Source organism: Puntigrus tetrazona, chromosome 8 (assembly GCF_018831695.1).
Source record: "Puntigrus tetrazona isolate hp1 chromosome 8, ASM1883169v1, whole genome shotgun sequence".
Classification (NCBI taxonomy): Eukaryota; Metazoa; Chordata; class Actinopteri; order Cypriniformes; family Cyprinidae; genus Puntigrus; species Puntigrus tetrazona.
Genome location: NC_056706.1, coordinates 22,526,152 through 22,547,379, shown reverse-complemented (window position 1 = coordinate 22,547,379; position 21,228 = coordinate 22,526,152). Strand labels below are relative to the sequence as shown.

The following is a 21,228-nucleotide window of genomic DNA, read 5'->3' as shown; positions in this document are numbered from 1 at the left end:
CCAAATGAATGTAAGCTTGCAGGGATGGGGTTTAAGAAAGACAAAAGAACTGGAAAAGTTGGGCATATGTTATCAGAAAGGAGAACTTTACCAATACAACAGAAGATATGCATTATGATATTTTGATATTAAAAAAAACTAAATTCTGCATGGAAAATCGTTCAAGATAATATCATTAACATGCATTTTAAAAGATTTTAAATCATGTTTTTTTTTTTTTTATAGCTTCGCTATGACTTTTCTGAATGGTCTGACTTGCATTAAATAAGGGACTCAAGCCGGTAACCACAAGAAAATTAAAACAGGCAACTCATACCTTCCTCGTCCTTTTCCATAACTAACTCGTCGGTTAGTGCATCCTTTTTAGCCTGTGAATCCACATCTGGTTTGCCTAAAGTAACGCAAATAAAAAAAATCTCAACTCCATAGGTATTTATATATATATTTTTGTAGTAACGCTGCCATAGAAATTATGATTTTAAAAAAATCTTAGTTGAAAAAATAATGAATAGTTCACCCAAAATTTACTCTGGATTTCTGGTAATGCTTTACAATAAGGTTTATTAGTTAACATGAACTAGGAACAAAGAACACTTCTACAGCATTCATTAATCTTTAATTAAACGTTAATTGTAGCATTTTCTAATGCATTATTAAAAATAAAACATTAGTTAGTGCAGTGTGAGCTAACATGAACTAACAACGAATGAACTAATATTTTTATCAACTAACATAAACAAAGATTAATAAAGAGTGCAATACATGCAGTGTTCATTGTTTATTCATGTTAATTAATACATTAACTCACGTTAACTAATGACTCATCATTGTAAAGTGTCACCGGATTTCTTTATCCTGTTTAACATTTTGAAGATCTTTTTTTTTGTGTTCAGCGGAAGAAAGAAATAAAAGCCGTCATTTTCTCAGTTATTATTACTGATGCTCGATTATAAATAATAATAGTCCTTATTTAGCGTTGCGTCGCAGGAATAAATCACTTTTTTGAGGTGTGGAGGTTGTGCTGAAAAATGGCAGATTTAACGCAAGCTTGCGAGCAAAGAAAAACTACACAAAGCGGATGAACAGTTCGAGAGATCTCAACAACATGCGCTATGTGCATCAGGCATAAAAACCTAGTTTGTTAGGGAGAGCTTTGCTATTAATCTTCTGATTGAGCAGACTTAAACAGGCAACCCGTACCTTTCTCATCCTCATCCATAACCAAGTCATCGATTTGGTTGTGAGCATCCTTTTAGCCTGCGAATCCACATCTGCTTTGACTTTCCGAGGTTCTGCCGCATTCTTATCTGAACGGTTTGTAACAGGAACATCAGGTTTGGCTTTTAAAAGAGAGGATTTCAGGATGGAACCATCGGCATTCTGTGAAGGCCAGAGATCGTGTCACCAAAAAGATAAGAATCACCATAAAAAGAGCCACTTTTTCGCATGTCTGTACCTGCGGTGCAACTTTTACGGATGTTTTTGCTTCTCCAGTTTGGCAGCTAAGAGTTTCGCGTCGCAGTCCTCTTTCATGGCGTCAATTTGTTTGTTACACTGAGTCCTGCACAATCCCATCACACACAGCCGTTCTCACCCCGATCAAGCTATTTCTTTCGTATTGCGAGTTAGAGCATTCAAAAATAAACCTACATTTCACCGGTGGCTTTCTTACTGATCGTGTCCATGCTAGTTTGACAGGATTTCAGCTCGCTCTGCATTTTATTCACATCCTCCATCAACGACTTCATGCGATCTAGAAACAACACAGACGTGAAGGGAATACGATAAGCATCCTAGAACACATACAGCAGGGCAAATATGAGGTAGACACTTACTCTTCATGTCTTGCACTGTTTTAGCACTAGAGGAAATGTTGAGCTTCAAATGCTCCTATGACAGAGAAAAGAGTTTTTTCAGTACTAAAAACAGACCTAGCATAACCAATATGATATTTTAGCCATCAAAACCTGACCTGCCTACCCAAACAGCATATTTAGATACACTAACAGACCTGCTTATAGACTTTACATAGGCTTATAATGCCCTCATTACATTTCTGTTTCAAGCACTATAGCACCATCTAGCGTTCAATGAAGGTTTTGTTAATAGCAAATTTTGTAGTAATATTAACACTAAGGAACAGATGAAGTGCTTTACTGTCGAGTGCTTTAATTCGGTTCATGAAATCGAGCGTGTGACACGTTGCTCACAGATGGTTAGCCCAGTTTTGGTTCGTGATCTCGTACCCAGAATAAAACCAGCTCCGGAACAGGTTAGGCGTGTAGCTTAGGTTACTATGGTCATGAACACCGCTCAGACTAAACTTACCTGGCTAACCAATAAAACAGGCTTTGTGTAATTTGTGTAATAGCCCGTTAATTTTATTTTTTGTTTTTGTGGTTATGCTCAGGTAGAAACTGATTGAAAAAATCTTCTGCTGAACATAAAAGAAGGTATTTTGTAGATCTGTGTGTTAAAATATTATTACAATTTTCAGTATATTTTAAAATGGATTTATTCCTGTGATGTAAAGCTGAATTTTCAGCATTATTACTCCAGTCTTGGTTAATTATTTATTTCACAAATATACATGTTTTAAAAAATAAACCTAACAAATACAACCTTGGTGAGAGACTGCTATTAAAAACATTAAAATAACATTAAACCTTTATGTTCCACTTAATAAAACATGTAAATCAGGTTTGAGTAAATGATGACATAACTACATTTTTGTGGTGAACTATCCCTTTAAAGTTTTTCTGCCCTTTATTTATTAATTTTTACATGAAATAACACTCTAAATAAGAAACTAAAACTGCCAGCAGGTGGCAGTAAACGTCTCTATGATTCATTCATTTGATTTGTTTAAAGGGCTGATTCATTCAGGAATTCGGTAAGTGGCTCTCTTAATGAACGGGCCTTTGATTCACACGATTCATCCAAAACACGGATTCATTCGGAAACTAAACACCGCCGTGTTCCTCAGAGATTTTTATGCTGGGCAAAAACACAACATCAACTTATCTACTGTTATATCAACCGTTGTATAAAATAAATGCACCATTTGAGACAAACAGCACTCGTGATATTGCTCTCATGTGATAGCGCTTATCATATAATAAAAAATATGACACAAAAATTGTTGAAAATCGTCATTATACCCCCTCTCATTCTATTCTCCTATTTGATACTGTTCGGTGCTTTGATGCAATCTGTATTGTTAAAAGCGCTATATAAATTAAAGTGATTGATTGATCGATAACTGCACTGTTTCTATATGAAAACCGCGTTAAAATATTTCAACCGTTTATTTATTTTATAGTTAATGCGTTAAACTGACTGCCTTAATTCAAACATATTAATTATTCGAAACTTATTTAAATTTATTATAATAAAAAAATAGACCATATGAGAAAAGAACGAACATCTGAACAGCTGTGAGCAATCGTAAGAAGAGTGTTTTCATACCCGTTCTTGTTTCCAGGTGCTGAGAGTGTTTTCCTGCTGTCTCTGGTGGGTTTCCTCCATTAACTCCAGCTGCTCGTTCCGTCTGCGCATCTCCTCCTCAGCCTTCAGCTTGCTCTGCTGCTCTCGGTCTCGGTCGGCAGCCAGCTGCCTCATGCGGCTCTCCATCTCCAATACCCTGCTCTGGAGAACAGCAAAAAAAAAAAAAGGAAATTATAGGTAACTGCCGCTCGCTTCACCACTGGCCACAGACTACAGCTAAATCACAGAGCGTCAAACCTGCAGCTCCACGTTTCTGGAGTTGGAGACCCAGTAGTTGAAGCCGAGCAGGAGGACGCAGGCGATGAGAGCCGCCACAAGCAGAGACGGAGAGCGACCGCCACGTCGACCGTTCCCGAGAGCGCCCATCATGCTCAGTCACAGTCCCACAAACACCTTAAAATGGGTTTCTGAAAAAGAAAGAGCAAACTTTATGTAGCATGCTTTGTAGCCAAATTATGCAGATAATGACAACAGGGAAACACATAAATGTAATGATTAATAAGATCCAAAATAAACATATTTTTTGGCCATTTAAAACACAGACAGCATTATTAAGCATACAAAAAAAACTCAATTCAGATTTCCAGAATATGCATTAACGGAACATTGTTTTCAGGAATATTTCAAAAAACAGCATTATTTTGTTTCAGAGAATTTCTGAATAGATCACACACAAGTTTGGTGACTGACTAATATATTTAGGTAAATTCAATCAAATTGCTAAGATGTCGTTTCATTGTAAAATTGCGCTTCGATTCAACATCAATAAGCATTTAATTTTTTAAGCAAATAATATTTTACATATGATGCAAATGTATTGTTGATAGGTGACACCATTAGTTTATGGCCAGTTGTCTTTTTTTTTTTTTTAATCTAGCAACAACCTCATTAGAATTAGGTGACACAGTTGTTAGTTATTCTTTTTTTAATAAGGTAATTTCTCCCAAATAAATGACTGAAGCAGAAGCATTCTGATGACAATGCATTTTAACCATTAATGAACATCTCGACTGTTTTGGCAGGCTGTAAACAAAAAAAACGCATTTGTTAAGCCTATAAAGCCTTCCGCTTCACATGTCTACAGCCTCTAAGCGTCTTTATCATATTAAACCTTGCAGTAAAACCTGTAGCATGCAACTTGTCGCATAGTTTTATCGTCTCCACAGTAAAAACTGTATAGCTTTGCATAATCGTAAAACAAGGTATTTAAAAAAACATCTTATTAAGACATTATTTAGAATGATAAATCGTATTAATATGCAATTATGTAGTCCACCATCATCTGTCATCAAGTCTGAGCATCTCAAAATATATATGTATATATATATATATATATATATATATGTGTGTGTGTGTGTGTGTGTGTGTGTGTATGTTTTATATTTTAAATACATTTCTATTGTTGTTTTCTGGGTGTGTCATTAAAACCTGCAGTTCTTCCACCTTAATTTACTCCGTACTTTTTATTGACATGACTACTAAACAAATACTAGATAAAATACAAAATAACAGCGAGCGTGCCTGTGAACAGAACATGTGAAGCGGGATCAAACGGAGGGTTTTAGGTTAAAGCTCATATCTAGATCATATCAGTGTGATGTGGAGTTATTAATCATGTTCACTAGACACTTTAAACGGAAGGAAAAGCGTTAACACTGTAACGTTACTGCTACTGTACCTTAAAACCGGAAAAAAAACATAACGTTACTGTACGAAAGATTTCTCTGTATGAGAAAATATTATTACAATAATACAAACAAGCCACACATGGTGTAAAGCCGTTTGAAATCTAAACCCATTTAGTATTAAACAGCTTTTGTTTTGATAGCACGCTTGCTAATGCAGCTACTGTTACTAACGTTATCATCATCATACTTCTCCCAGACTAGCATCACACCACATCCCACCAGCTGATTCACGTTATGTATCACGGTTAAATTGCTCTTACCGGCGTTAAATGTGCAGGTTTCGTCAGGAACAGAGATGAAGCATGGACATAGCGACATTCAAGTCTTTCCGGGATGAAATCACAATAAACTGCAGTGTTTTGCGTTGAACCGCAACGCGCATGCGCGCTTCGTTGGGATTCACTTGTTTTTTTTTATTGCAATAATACAACAACAAAGATTACAAAACGTAAAAAACAGACAGAGCAGAACAATACGTACTTGGGATGTACTTTTGTTCAGGAAACGCTGTCTTCGTCGCCTCAAAGTTGTTTTTGAGGCGCTACAGGTGCAGTTTCCTACATCTAAATGAAACTAACAGAAGTTGTTGTGACTTTTCACCACTCGCATTGAAAGACACAAATGATTTAAATGGTCAATTTATACATGGGCTTACTGAGAAGATATTGATAAATATGGCAGCATTCAAACGGCACCTATTTGCAAAATAGGTCAATTAGTCATTCTTGAGACATGGGAAACAACAGGTCCAGCAAGTTCTATTAGATGTAAAAATGTAATATTTTCTATTTTAAATGTTATGGATTATTAAAAGAATGCATTTAACACAAATACCCCAATTTTTACTTTAATTTTAAACCAAACAACACAACATTTAAGATGCCCATAGAGAAGGGTTCTTGTTTTATGAATAGCAACACTTAATAGTATCTCATATCAAAGCAAGGTTTTTTTTTCAGTGGTTTCAAAGTCGTGTCCACACTTTTTGTCAACACCATCATTCATTAAAATGTAATAAAATCAGGTACTATAAGCTACAGTTAATCTCTGCAGAGTACATCACTGTCCGACAAATCCTAATGTTAAAATTTTCTGTCACAACCATGATATGTCAAAATATCATCTTCCAATTTCTAAAATTATTTGAAATATTCAGATCGTTTTATTCCCCCGAAACAGGTTCTATTAGCGTCTAGCATTAACAGAAAAATCAAAATGGCTGCCACGTGAACCGTTTTGTGAAAAGGCAAATTTGTCAACGCCGTCAGACGTCACCAAAATACGATTTGTGCTCCAGTGATATATAAAGCTATTTAAATGTGACTCTTGAATAAAAGCTTTATAAACAAAAATATGCTCACTGTTGTAATACAGTAATTGATTTAATGTATTTGACGGTTAAATGACTACAAATTGAGGTTTTCGTCCACTGTCGGATGATTATTTCGATATTTCATTGTGATATTTTATATTTGTTGTTGGTCACGTGTGAAAGTCAACATTAAATGTGTTCTGAAATCTTGCTGTTAAAGCTGGAATCATATTTCAACAAGGTAAAAAGCTCATTTTGTAAAAAAAAAAAAAAGAAAAAAAGAATTAAAACAGCGAGTAGCTTTTTACATATAAGATACACGAATGACTGAAATGTTTGAAATATTACACTCCAAACTGACATTTATGAATTCATCCATTCGGTCAAAATGTTGAAAACAGAAAACCAAGAAGACTGATTTTCTTCCTTGGGACCGGTGAAGGTATGTTTGGCGTAGAAACCATCTCTCCATCATGCAGCCACTCGCAATGTTAAGCGATGATCTCTAGCCACACATGTGCTTCATTTCTTTCACTAGTTCTGACTGTATGTTTTTTATACTTGACATGGCATTACTCAAAGCCTCTCTGGGTTCTTACAGAAGTATATAATGTGACATTTTAATTCAAAACGCTATAAGGATTTGTACATTTTATTAAAAAAAAACATTTGCAACTTATTTTATTACAGTCCAGGCATACATTTTTTGAGAAACACTGAAAAACAAACAGGTGTACAGCTCAGGTCAGTTCCACCTCAGAATCGCTTCCTCGCCTTTTCCTCCTTAAAAAAAGAAGAGATATCAATATTAGCATTACGGCTGAAAAACTGAAACATGAAAAAATGGCAAAAAAAACTTTACGTATAGTTATGTATAAGGTACATCAATTCAACTGTGGCTATGTAACAGGATTGTGCATACTGAAATGCACACGAAAACGTTCAGATAGCCACCATTATAATACAGATGGTATATTACACATATATATATATATATATATACCACATGATCAAATGTCCTCTTTATTGAGCTATTCATAAACTTGAAAGAAACTTCACATGGTCATAAAGAGATGTCAATACACCAACAGCTTAATTTAACAGCAAAAAAATAATACAATAAACATTCACTAATGGAAAATGTACCAAAAAATGTTCATTACTGATCATAAAAAATCTAATAAATGTAAACATAAAATCATGTTATGTGTTTTTAATTTGCCTAGGGGTGTGATTTATTTCTGTTTGTTCACCATAAGTTGCACAATTCCTAGTTTTACTTCCAGAAACCACTTATGTCTACCGAATTTCAATCTAAACCATATATAGTAAGATATCTTTATAGTGAACCAATTAACAAGATTTCCTATAGCATTTTTCTTTTTCACTGTACAATTCAGAATGTGCTTATATACTTATGGTAGCAAACCTCAATAATAAAGACAATCTATCAGTATTATTTAACCACATCAACATTAGATGACCAAAATAATAATAATAATAATAATAATGAATTAATATTTAAAATACCAACTACAATATTGTGTTGAATGAAAATAAATAACAAATTTAATGGACAATCATTTACCCCACAGCCTTGGGCCACATACTTATACTTACCTATATATTTTATATCAGAAAAGTCCATTTTATTTTATGATTTGAATATTTAATTTTAAATGGGTATTTGAAAATAATGTGATAGAAATTCTGAGGGTGCTTTTTAGTTTATTTTAAATGATAAATATGTCTAAATAAAACATAAGTGAATGAAGTACAAAAGTCATTCAAAATTAATAACATTATTTAGAATATGATGTGATCAAATGAACTTTCAATGATTAAGTAGAACATATTGTAATGGACTAATAAGATTCCCTATGTGGGTTTGTGCCTACCTAATACCTAAACTATCGCACTAACTATTAATAAGCAGCAAATTAGGAATTTATTGAGGGAAAAGTCATACTAGTGTTCCTCATAATGCAGGTTCCCTAAACAAATATCAAGCTTTGTCCTATGGGAGAATCACTCATGTAATTGAGGAACAGGCTCACGTCTGGAAAACCCGACAATAAGGTCTCAGCTTCTCTTTTACCTTCACAACTTCGCCGAGCTCAGCCAGCGTTTGCTCATAGCGGGGCTCCATGCTTCTAAGAATTCCATCTTTTATAATGTGCTTCTTTATGCCAGGACTGCCCGCATCCCTCACCATCTTCAGGAAACACGTCTCCTGCGAGATAAACGAAACCTGTTCAAGCCCAACTCTGCTGGCAATCAGAACATTAGAACATATCTCAACCAGTCGGTCACTCAAAACGATTTCACAAACTGATTTTTGCCCATAATACATTTATACTGAATAAAATGGACTAAAGTGACTGACTTGGAGCAACTCACACACACACACACACACACACACACACCAAAATTCACAAATGCTGAATTGGAAATTCCACTTCTGAAATAAATCTGACCTGCAACTTTAAAAGGAAGGTGAAGGCTGAGCCGCCCTTCCCTGCTCTCGCTGTTCTGCCCACCCTGCGAATGAAAACACTCATCAAATACATCAGATGCATACGATCAACGTAATACCCACATATATTGCGCTTATTTTGTATTGACTTGCCTGTGAATGTATGTTCGGATGTACTGAGGAGCATCGTAATTAATGACACATTTTACGCCGGCGATATCAATACCTCTGGCAGCGGCGTCTGTGCTTATTAACCTGACATGAAAAAAAAAAATATCAGCAATATTTCATCGTTAGGTACACCATGCAGGATGTCATGATGGTAGCAGGTTAGTATAAATCCTTTCGGGTTCGGCTGCTCCTGAACACTTCGAGCGGATACAGAAAGCATACATACAGCGGGATCTTTCCTTGTTCGAAGTCCTTCAGTGTTTTTTGTCGTTCACTCGGGCTCAGTTTAGAGGAAAACTCGGCTACTTCCACACCGCCGAACAGCTTCACGAGCAAATACAGTCTGAGAGACAAAGTTACAGAAATAAATGGTTTGTCTTTGATTTAATACATTTCAGGCATAGCTAAAACCGAAGAATAGCACTCTCTTTCATGTTAATGTCTACAATGTTGCCACAACGTATTTATAATCAAAATGTAATGAGTATAAATAAACAATCCTTAATTGATATCCATAATTCACATTTCAGATCTCAAAACATATCTTGTGTAACAGATTTTTTTAATAAGCATCGAACTTTAGTTTGCAAAAATGCATATTTAAAGATATGTCTTCCAGTAAACAAATTAGTTTATGGAATAATGTTTCTTCTTGTGACACTGAATAATGATGCTTAAAATAAAGTTTTACATCACAGGAATAAATAAAAGTTTAGAAATGCATATAAAATTAAACATTATGTATGTAACTATGTAAAGAATGCTTAAAACAGTAAATTTAATATTTGTACAGTATTTTCCAAATAAATGCAGCCTTGGTAAAAATATAAAACATTACAAAGATTTTACTGATGAACTTTGAATAGTAGTCTAAATATGCAAGTCATATTAACAATGACATATACTGTACTGTAATAAGCGTATATCAATACCTATCAATACATTAAGCTAAAACAATTAATGTTATATAATATATCCCATGCAGAGACATACATGTGCACTTTTAATTAAAATTAATATTAGAATTATAATGAAGACTTAATTTATTGCTAGTTTAATTAGGCGTTTTTTTTTTTTTTTCAATTTGCAATTAATTTAGTCATGGCACGGATCCCTGGATGCAAATATATACAGTAACCCTTCATATGCGTCGTGCTAAAGCTTAAAAATCCATCCTTACCGGTGAGCCGCTTCTCTGGAGTTCGTGAAGCACAAAACAGGCCTGAACTTGAGCCACAGCAGGAAGTGAATGATGATGAGCGGTTTATTGCTTAGGGAGCAGGGAACATAATACTCCTGCGTAAGACATTTCCATACGTTAAAGACGGGCAAAGAGGATCTGTTACCAGTTTGGATCATATGGTGTCTGTTAACTCACTGCGAGACCCTGAGGGAAGTTAAAAACGTCCTGGCTCTGTGCGCTGGCCTCCGTACCGCTGTGTGTGGAACTGAAGAGTCGAGGCTGGTGCAGATCCAGCAGCTGCAGCTTCTCAGGGTTTTGGGTGAGAGTGGCGGAAAACAGCAGCTTCTGTAGAGGAATCTGTGGAGGACTCAAACTGACACACACACACACACAAACGGACGTAAACACCGAGCTGCTTGTTTTAGACTGGTCATGCAGTCAGGGGTTCTTGTTTTGAGAGGCGAGGAAGACTGAGGGTCACCGGGTTGGCTGATATTTTGGGTGAAAACGATAATGGATAAAGATGACATTCTACCTTGCCACTGTGATCGGTCCGGGCAGGGTTCTCCTGAAGACAGAAGTCTGTGTGTCGCCTGGGCTTCTGTACACTGCTTTGGTCACCTGAGAGAGCCACGACTGATGCATGCTGTCAATCATCCTGTCCGCCTCGTCAATAATCTACAACATACACATGGCATTGCAAAGCTGTCTTCCCACTTTTCATACAGAGATACCATAATACATGCACGAACATCTGACTTCACTAGCGGTTGACCAATAGGGATTTTTTTCTTTTTTTTCCCAAGAAAGATAAGAATGTACAGTGATGAAGGCTGAAATATTAGATGTATATTTTGTAGAGGGGGGACAAAATGGCAATCTTCATCTGAGTAAGAATGACTTCAGAAAGATGGCCGAATCATAATGTTACTTTTACACAGAGATTGGTCTGTAAAACATGTTGACTTCAGCAAACATGTTTGCATTGTGTGCTAATGATAACACTCAAAAACAGGCAAAGAGCAATTAAAAAAATTTTTTGCATGCCTGTAACTTAAGAAGCACTGAAGATATCTTAATGCCCTTTGAGATACTGAGTCTTAGAAAACTTTTCTTTCGAGGTCCTATATTGTTCAGTTACAGAGATATTGGAATTTCAATATGGCTCCAGGAATAAATCGCTAAACGGTACACATTTTCAGTGTTCAAAAAAAACAAAAAGGGGGTCACAAAAATATGACACTTGTTTTCTTTTAAAGACCTAAAGCCACTAAACCCCAATTTTGATTTACTAGGGTCACAATATTAGGCATATATCAATCAATCAATCAATTATTTTTATTTATATAGTCCAACACAGGTTGTATATATATATAATTTTTGTTCTTTTTTTCGAATTACAGTAGTTCACTGAAAACACTGTTAGAGTTGTCCTGATGCTCACCAGGAATCGTAGAGATGTTGTAGACTGAAGTTGCTGTTTTTGTTGATGTGATCCACCAGCCGGCCTGGTGTGGCCACCACAATGTCAGCCGAACTGTGACTAACACCTCCTCTGTACAAAGTCACAATGTTTAAATGAAGAATATCTGACTTACAGTCCTTCAAGTTCATAACGAGCCAACAACATCCTCACCTGATTTCAGAAAGCGCTGTTTGCTCTGCAGGAAAGGATTTTTGGCCTGTGATCATCACCACCTTAAGACCGGTGCCCTCGGTGTATGTGCTAAACACCTTTGACACCTGTGGGTTTGAAAAAGAAGATGAATGTTGAATGTTGATGGATATGTACATAACTAGACACAATTAACTGACAAATGATCAGTGATTAATAATCGTTACCTGTTGCGCTAACTCCTTGGTTGGAAGTACAGCGGCGACGGACCTCACGCACCACGCGCGCTTGGACAGCGCCTGCATTAATAAACATGCCACATACACATATCTATTAAACTCAACGAGATTTGCTTCTTGAGCAGGTTAAGAATCATTTCTGAAAGATCACGTGACACTGAAGACTAGAGTAATGGTGCTAAAAATCCAGCAATATTTCCCAACATTTTATGTACTCCAATGCCCATCTAATGCAGCCTTGATGAACATAAACCTATCAAATCCAAAAGGCTACGTCATCCAAGCTCAAGAGCGCATAATCTCTAACCAGTTCCAAAGCAAATATGAGCTTGAATGCGGTTCGCTGTTTGTGCCTGTACCTGTACAACGGGTATCACGAACGCCAGTGTTTTTCCACTTCCTGTAGGAGCAGACACACAGATGTCTCTGGGTCTGTAGCCACCTGGGCCGAGCAGCAGCCCTGAGCTCACGCTCTCTAGGATGGCAGGGATGACCTCGGCTTGAACTGCAAACACAAACCATGCTTTGCAACCTTCATATGCATCCCTGTACCATGGGTTCTTGAAATTAAGGATAAAACCGACTGCTTGTCAGTTAGGCCCCATTGTAAGTTAGTGCATTGTGTTTAATACAATACCAATTAATCATCGCTCCATTTTACCTGGAAAGAAGCTCTTTATTCCGTTGGTTTCTAGTTTCTTCAGCAGTGTGGGACAGATGCCTGGCACCTCAGTCATGGGAATGAGGTTGCTCTTAATGTCTCTTTGAATGACGTCAGGCCGTGCCAACCATTGAGGCAACACTCTTTTAACCTATAAATGTGCAAAAAAACATTTCCTTACAAGACACAGCACTCGACAGAGTTTAATTCAGAAATGAGTGATATTTTCCCCCCTACCTTTTGCACAGTCTTCTCCTCGAAGCCCCCCAGGATGCGGAAGGTGGTCTGGGAGGAGCCGTTCTCTTCCTTTGGCTCCTGATTGGCCGCAGGCTCTTCAGTCGTCTTATTTTCCTCTAGGCCACTTTCACTTGTTTCTGTGATCTCTATAGATTTCTCTTTATCAGATTCTTCATCTGCTGAAATAAATAATACATTTCTGTTAAACGCCTTCCACAAAAAGAGCGGAGGAGGATAGAGCGTGAAACTCTTCAGTGTTTTGTTTTTCATTCAAATACATGATGTTAATGCTCCAAACTTTAAAAAAGGGTTATTTGACCGTGATGTTAATGTTAAATACATATCAAAATAATTAATATACCCATAATAGGATTGGTGACAGGGTTGGAACATTTCTTGTTAATTATTTTTGTAAATGCTAAGTTGTATTTATTAATAAATATATATTGTACAAAGTAAAAAACAAAAAAACTAAACAAAACTCTGAAACAGGGTTAAACGCTTGAGCTTGATAAATGCAGCAAAGACTAAATTTGTATCTAAAAACTGAGTGTGGAATATTAATTACATTTGTCTTACTGTTAATCCTCAAATATATCAGTTCTTGATTATTTAAAATCGATGTATATTGTTTCATTTAAAAAAAAAAATGGGGATAGTTAATGCCATAACAGGAAAGCAAAAAATATTAAATTATTTTTTGATGTAATGTCAAATTTGATATAATAAATAAATAAAATATATATAAATATTATTTATGCTAGATAATATTTTGTCTAACGTATCTAATCATTCTCTCTCCAAAGAAATATGGGATTTATGCTTTTATTATTTAAAGAAATGTAATGGGATACAAACTTGTATTCTATTTGTTTAAGCCCACCAAAATCATCAAGCTTTAACAACAAACAGACATAGCAGCATTACCTCTATTTGTGTTCTTGTTTTCAGCAGACAATGTCTTCTGTTTTTTCTTCTTTTTAGTCGAACTGGCAACTTCATCACTGATATCAGTTTTTCTCTCTTTTTTACTCTTCTTTGTTTTACGCTGAACTCCCTCTGTCTCCGTCTCTGCTTCTTCCCGATTCCTTTTCTTCTCTTCTTTATCACCCTGGCGGTCCCCATCTTCATCAGCTCTGTTTGAGATGCTCTGCAGTTCTCTGGCTTTGACCTGCTCCTGTAGTTTAGCCAGTAAAGCTCTGGAGCGAGACTCTCTGCAGTATTCCCCGTCCTCCTCATCCCCTAAATACCTGATCACAGCATGTAACACATAAATACACATGATGACAAACGAGACACCATGTTAAAAAAATTAACACTTTTTCGTAACCTTAAGATTGTAAGATAAATTGATTGTGTAAAGTAAAGGTATGTTTTTAATTTTTTATTATTTCTTTTGCGGTTTACAGCTACGTGAACTTAATTTGAAATATAATAGTACATTCAATTTCAAGTCGCATATATAATAATTATTCAATAATTAGAAGTAAATTTACGATTAAGCCTCCTGTGCCAGACTATAAAGGCAGAAGTGCGATTTAGTATGCAATGAGATTGAGAGCCACTACTTATGATTAAACTAGTAAAATAATTTACGAGACAACTACGAACTATGTTTACATGCAGCTAGCACTATATATTGTTATGTAAATACATACCTATTTATCGTAAACAGTGCCATTATAGTAACTCCTGGCTCGTGTCAGCGCCACGCGGACCTTTATTTCAAGCACTCAGTCATAAATCGTGAAACTATTATATATATCTATGTACGGGTTTTAGAAATATAATGTATAAACTGTAGTGTGAATAGTTCAGTTGACCACGTGGGTAAGTGAGCGCTGTTTTCGGTCGCGCGTTGATGACGTAACGAACCTACCATAAAAGCAGAGGGTTGCGGTTTAGGCGTCATTTTTTAATAAGTCAGGTATGTGTCGCTAATTTTCCATTTTATCTGTGTATCATTATGGATTGACCTAAACACTATTGTCGCGCAGAACACGTCCGCGTGGAAGAACCAATGTCATGACAAATCAGACCGCCAGGTGTCGGCGTTTAGTTATTTTCTTTGGTTAGTTTCTCGTTCCCTCAACTCTTCAAACACACAACAAAAATGTCATTGTATTTTATAAGCGTATGTATCATCGAAGTAAGTAGTTGTCTACCTGAGAAACTATGCACAAGTGCACATAGGGCAAAGGCTGCTTTAAACGCGAAGAATGCTCACACCAAATGTTGATATTATTTATATAATAGAAGTTAACTGATGAAGAAAATCTATTTGTGGCATTACTTTTGAATGTGCATATATGTTCAATCAATGTCAAAATGAATGTTTGCAAATGTAAACTAATATTTCCTACATTGCGCAATTTAATGTTTTTACCAATTGACGCAAATATCGATTTTCATCAATAAGTCGTCTCTCAAAAATCATTCTAATATGCTGATTTGCTGTAGCAAGCGATGCAACACAACGGCACCTTTTAAACAGGTTTCGCTTATTATTACGCATACATTCTACACCAGTTAGTGTTTTGCATAACTCAAGTATTTTCGAAAGACAAGTGCTTCCAGATTCATTCAAAAGGCCACCAAACAATCATGGCTGCTTAAACGTTACACATAAAAAAATATGAACGACCCCCAATCTCAAACTCATATAAAACACCTTTCCACAAACAGCAGTGTGGACACAAAACTAAAAGCCACCCCTTGCAATAAAAACCCTTATCTCGTGACTCTTAAGTGTCAGTGAAAAAGTGTGTGATGCATCTGATGAAATCCTATGCGGCAAAAGAAACGTGTTTCGTGGGATCACACTGAATCTGAGCACATCCCCATATGTTGGTATTAATATCTGATTTGTGACAAGCAGAGATAACAGCGTGTTGGTTCTAGAGCTGCCTGTGTTTAAACGTAATAAAGGGAATGTGCAGTGTGCATCGATAACTACAACACAGATATTACACTGAACAGAATATAAGTCACATTCTATTAAAGTCGTGTGCGATATAATCCAGCATCAATTGGATTTAATGTCCAGCTGTTTTAATATGAGCCCAGCACTATGAAAAACATCAGGAGAGTAATTTTAAACACTGCATACAAGCAGTTGCATGAATATATCGGTGTCGCTTGTACACTATTTAGAGCTTACTTTTTCATTGGCTTTCATGCTAAACATGATTATCAGGAAAATACTCAACCGGGGCAAACTCCCGATGAGCGAAAATGGAAAAAAAGGCCCTGCAACATATGGTTAATCTAAAAGGTTTTTGAAAAAATTGATTTTAAAACTGTCAGACATGATTTTTCAAAATCGCAATACATTCAGGTTTTTGCAGGCATCATCTCTAGTGACATTTTTAGTGAAGGCAAAGTTTGACAGTTGCACGCTTTCCACATTCATCTGTGCAAATACATATAGCTGTAATATCGAATCTGACAGGCTTAATTTGTCCAGGTCACATTTGACGCTTAAATTGGAAGAAAATATTTCTTGAATATATGAAAAATTAAGTTCATTTAGGACTATTGAGGTCCAATTTATATATGTGTGTGTGTGTACGGTGTATATTTATGCGTATATGCAAGTACACACACCTGCATGTATATATTTATGAAAAATGTGAGGTTTATATATTATATTTGATATAATATTCATATTTTCAAAATATATGCTGTATGTGTGTCTGGACATATACAGTAATGTACGTAGTACACACACACACACACACACACACACATAGCATGCTACGCACAATCACAAATAATTGTTTGACAGCATTTTATCTTAAATATAATAATAATATAAAGCACCTTTGTGAAGTACACATAGTAGGGCATGTGGAAAAAAAAATTAAGGAGTGAAAAGTACTGAACTTGCTGATTTTAATAAACAAAAACAAAAAGTAAAAAAAATAGTAATAAAAAAAGGAAAATAATTTGGAGGGCAACTTTTAATGAAAATATTGAAATCTGGTGCTTAAAACCTGTTTTCTTTCACATTTGGAATAAAATGTGACCTGGATATGAAGGTAAATAATTCATTTAAAATGTAAAAGTATTTAGTGCGCTTTTGAGAAACAAAATCATCATCATATATCTTATACATATATTCCGTTAGTTTTTTTAAAGATGTATGACTCTGCCAGATTTGAGCAATACAAAACGGCCTAGTATACCATGATAGCAGATGGCGAATAATACCAACATTTTATAATAGTGGAAATCATTTTAAAGCTCATGCTCATGATAGCCAACCTTTAGTAAAAGAGAAACGCCGAATCAGGCTGCGGTAGATACGCAGGACAGCACGAACGATCTGAGGTAGCAAAAGATGTCACACAATCGAACGCTGACTCCAGAGAAAGACAGCCGGAGGCCATAAATGCTGCTTCATTCTTCAATAAATTACACTCAGTATACAGCATTTTATTATGTTAAGCTCGAATCTTTTTTGGGGGGGGAAAGTAGTACGGTCGGGTTTCACAGAGTCCGTTCTCTCAGCGTTTATCGAGACGGCCCTTAAGATGGAAGGGTGCCGAGGCGAAGGGGTCAGCGGACGCCCCATCAGACGCCAGGCTGTGGTCAGTGTCCGTGTTCACAGGGTCTTCGTGAGTGTCTGGAATACTTAGAAAGTGCCTGGGGTCGAAAGGGCAGGGGGCTCACTTGGCCGAGGATGCTCTGGTCAAGAGAAGAACCTGGATGGGGGTGTAAAAATCTCGGCTGGGCCGCCGGATTGGTGTAAACCTTCCCAGAAGCCTCCTTCTTTCTACCAAAGGGCGCCTGGAGGAAAATATCGGGCTGCTGAGGCTGAGCCGAAGACGAGAAACGGCGCATTGGCGAACACATCCACGCCTTGGTCCTGTCCGATTCCAAACGGAGCTTTGGAGAAGACGCCGGGCGCTTGCATCCGTGTTTTGAAGAAGAGCGGCTCTGAGGAGCCAGCGAGGGTCCTCGGATTGGGAAGACATCTGGAGGTTTCTGGAAGACGCCGGACTTTGGTCGCCATCGTCGTCCGAGTCTTGAAGTAGCGGCCTGGAGCCACTGCAGTCCAGACTTGGCGCTTTCTTCGCCGCTCACCTGTGACCTCCTCCTTCTTTTTCTCCATCTTCTTCGCCGCTGGAATGAAGACAGCCCTCCTCCGCAGGGTCCTCCTGGTCACCTCCTCCAAATGTGATCCAGATCCATCGCTCACGCTTCTGGGTTCTGCAGAACAGAAAAGCGTAAAAATAGAAATTCATAGTTAGAGATGTTTTCACCAATACAATATGTATGAATCCAACAGCAGGGACAATAAATGATAGTGACCAAAATGTTTCCAAAACTAAAAAGTTATTTAAATAAATCCACAGAATAAAAAGAAAAGCTAAATATTGGTGCAGCTTGTGCTTCTTCTACGGGACGGTTCACCCAAAAATGTATATTCTGTCATCATTTAGTCATCAGTTAAATTTTTGTTTTGTCACTAAACACAAAAGGAGGAATTATGAATTCATTATGAATTGAATTAAATCGATTAAATGTGATTACTCTCACCCAAAATGCACATTTTAATTTACATTATATTTATGTGAATATATATATATATTTATGTGAATATATATATATATATATATATATTTATGTGAATATATATATATATATATATATATATTTATGTGAATATATATATATATATATATATATATATATATATATATATATATTTTTTTTTTTTTTTTTATTTCAGTATATATTTGAAAATATTTATTATGCATATACATTTACATGCTTTTTTTTTGTTCTGTAAAAATTATAATACATTTGCATGGAAGCATGTTTACTGAAGCTGTATTTGAGAGCTTAAGCCAAATTTAAGTCATTACATCCTTGAATCTGGACATGGATTGAGGTTCAGGAGAGACGTTGAGAAGTCAATCACCCTTTGATCCTCCAGTTCTCAAAAAATGGTCATTAATCATTCACAAAAGAAATCTGGCTATTAGGTTCCACTCTCCTTGACTCAAAGCGCTTATTGGTAGCCCACCGAGATGTTCATTATCTATTATTATCTCTTCATGACTTACATGAGAATATAGTTAGGAATAATTTCTATGGTCCTTCTGTTCTGTGAAGCTTGAAAGCTCCAAACGCCAATGTAATTCAATCAGGGAGAAATAAAAAAAAAAAAATCTCCTTTTGTGTTCCACGTCAAACAGGTTTGGAACAATATTACGGTTTGACACGATGACAGAATCGACTTTATTAAAATGTATTTTTTTTGGCTGAACTGTTCCTTAAGATGAGGTTCTGGGGTAAACAACTGAATAAAACACAAATGATTAAGCAACTATTTACACAAGATGGCTGCACAATGAAGCAATACGGCACAAATAAAGCACATTCTACAACAGTATAAACCACAGAAATACAGTACTACTGAGTAAAACCACGAACAGTCGACGTCTAGGACAGCTACCACTGACAAACACAGACCTTGTTTCCAAACGGTCACTATTATCCCTTCAATAAACCAAACGCATTTCTGAGAAACGTCAGAGTCCAATGGCCATAAACAAATAAACCGACAGGAAGAGCTACTTATTTTCTGAAGGCTGTCAATTTAATAGGCAAGTTTCAAAGCGATTGCTATATTAACGAACAGCCTTGCATTTCGTTATCCATTTAGTTTTGATGTGAAAGTTTCTCTAGCAACAGTCAGCTGACCAGAACGAGCGCCGAAGGCCATGGAAACAAGGAGGTTACAGAAAACACAATGACTGAACTGAGATCAGAGCACAGACGTGATGCAAGTCTTACCTTCAGGACGAAGGGAACGGTTGGCGTTAAACTCAGGATTAATGCAGCAGCGCACGGAGACTTAGTTAAGACATTGTAAAATATGCTTTTGTTTGCAAATGTATGCCACTAAACCTAAAGCTTAAAGGAACACACCACTTTTTCAGACTCCCCTTAAACGGTTAAACAGTTGAGTTTTACCGTTTCTGAATCCATTCAGCTGATCTCTGGGTCTGGCCTAGCACTTTTAGCTGCAGCTTAGCATAGATCGTTAGCATCGTTGCAGTTTTCGAGGCTGATATAACAAGGAACTGTACTCTAATTCCGGTGTGATAATCAAGCCATACCATAGGATATTACTCAGTGCCTCAAAATAGTCCCCTGCTACCTGAACATGCACTGAATTTCTCTCATTTAAAACAACCTCATGGGTCGCTGGATCCGTATTCTTTACGAGAACATGAAATTACATTTTAAGAAAAGTCTCCATTTTGTCCATTGAAAAGACGAAGGGTGGAAATGATTTACAGGGTTTTTATTTGTAAGGAATTTTAAATATGGATAAATATTTTGAATGGATGCAGATTGTCAGAAGTCACAGAACTATATATTTATATATTTTACATTATTTAAAAAAATAACATTATTCACCAAAGTCATAATGAAGGAGTCCATAAATGCATCAGCGAGTTAGAAATACATTTGATTAAAAACTGTATATTGTGAAATATTACATTTATAGATGAATTTTCAATGTTTACAAACGCACTTCCTGTTGAGCCAAATTTTCAGCATCATTGATCCTTAAGAGACATTTCTGATAATTATCAGTGCAATTTTTTTTTTTTTTTATATATATATACTACTTTTTTATACTTGTCAGTTTTATTGCGTCGCTGCTGAATAAAAGCTGAATTTATTATTTTTTTAAAATCCTACCGCCAAAAATTCTGAGCTGCAGTGTAATGGATGTTACGCAAAAATCTTCCGTAAAGTTGCTGCATTTGAACGTGGCACAAACAACACAGATTAGGACACAACTATCTTTCCCATCTACACTTTTATTTAATATCCTTCTTTTCAGAATTTTCATTAAATCGCATAAGAACAGAAAGATTGCGGCTCTTGATAACATATGATAAAACCATGGCATTCCAGTATAGATACGATTTTTTGTTGTTACTGTTGTCATTATTTTCTCCTGGCACGGGCTCTAATACACACTACAACACAAGACAGACATCAGACTAAGTAGAGTAACATGAGCACTACAGTCAGATTGCATAGGTCAGCCACATTAAAACAAGCGAAGGAGGAAAATGAAGGATTCGATAACAGAAAACTCGTGATAAT

At 36.3% G+C, this 21,228-nt stretch overlaps 2 protein-coding genes across 2 annotated transcripts in view; both read right to left on the bottom strand.

The window, feature by feature from the left end:
• The window catches only part of LOC122349889 (Golgi membrane protein 1-like), a 7,261-nt gene extending 1,679 nt beyond the window's left edge, over positions 1–5,582 (bottom strand). The window contains 9 exon segments of the mRNA XM_043246014.1: positions 317–397; positions 1,287–1,380; positions 1,457–1,485; positions 1,488–1,561; positions 1,651–1,753; positions 1,836–1,890; positions 3,469–3,648; positions 3,745–3,914; positions 5,456–5,582. Coding sequence (XP_043101949.1) covers positions 317–397; positions 1,287–1,380; positions 1,457–1,485; positions 1,488–1,561; positions 1,651–1,753; positions 1,836–1,890; positions 3,469–3,648; positions 3,745–3,876 — 748 coding nt within the window. The 5' untranslated portion in view covers positions 3,877–3,914; positions 5,456–5,582.
• A 1,564-nt stretch (positions 5,583–7,146) lies between these two features.
• On the bottom strand, positions 7,147–14,912 carry LOC122350000 (ATP-dependent RNA helicase DDX51-like). The gene is given in 17 exon segments (XM_043246176.1): positions 7,147–7,290; positions 8,606–8,740; positions 8,985–9,048; positions 9,137–9,238; positions 9,381–9,497; positions 10,335–10,450; positions 10,533–10,710; positions 10,873–11,015; positions 11,782–11,796; positions 11,799–11,892; positions 11,974–12,080; positions 12,180–12,251; positions 12,551–12,696; positions 12,853–13,003; positions 13,090–13,268; positions 14,017–14,339; positions 14,748–14,912. Coding segments are annotated over 17 exon segments (1,992 nt in total). The 5' UTR covers positions 14,771–14,912; the 3' UTR covers positions 7,147–7,263.
• Positions 14,913–21,228: the final 6,316 nt, after the last annotated feature.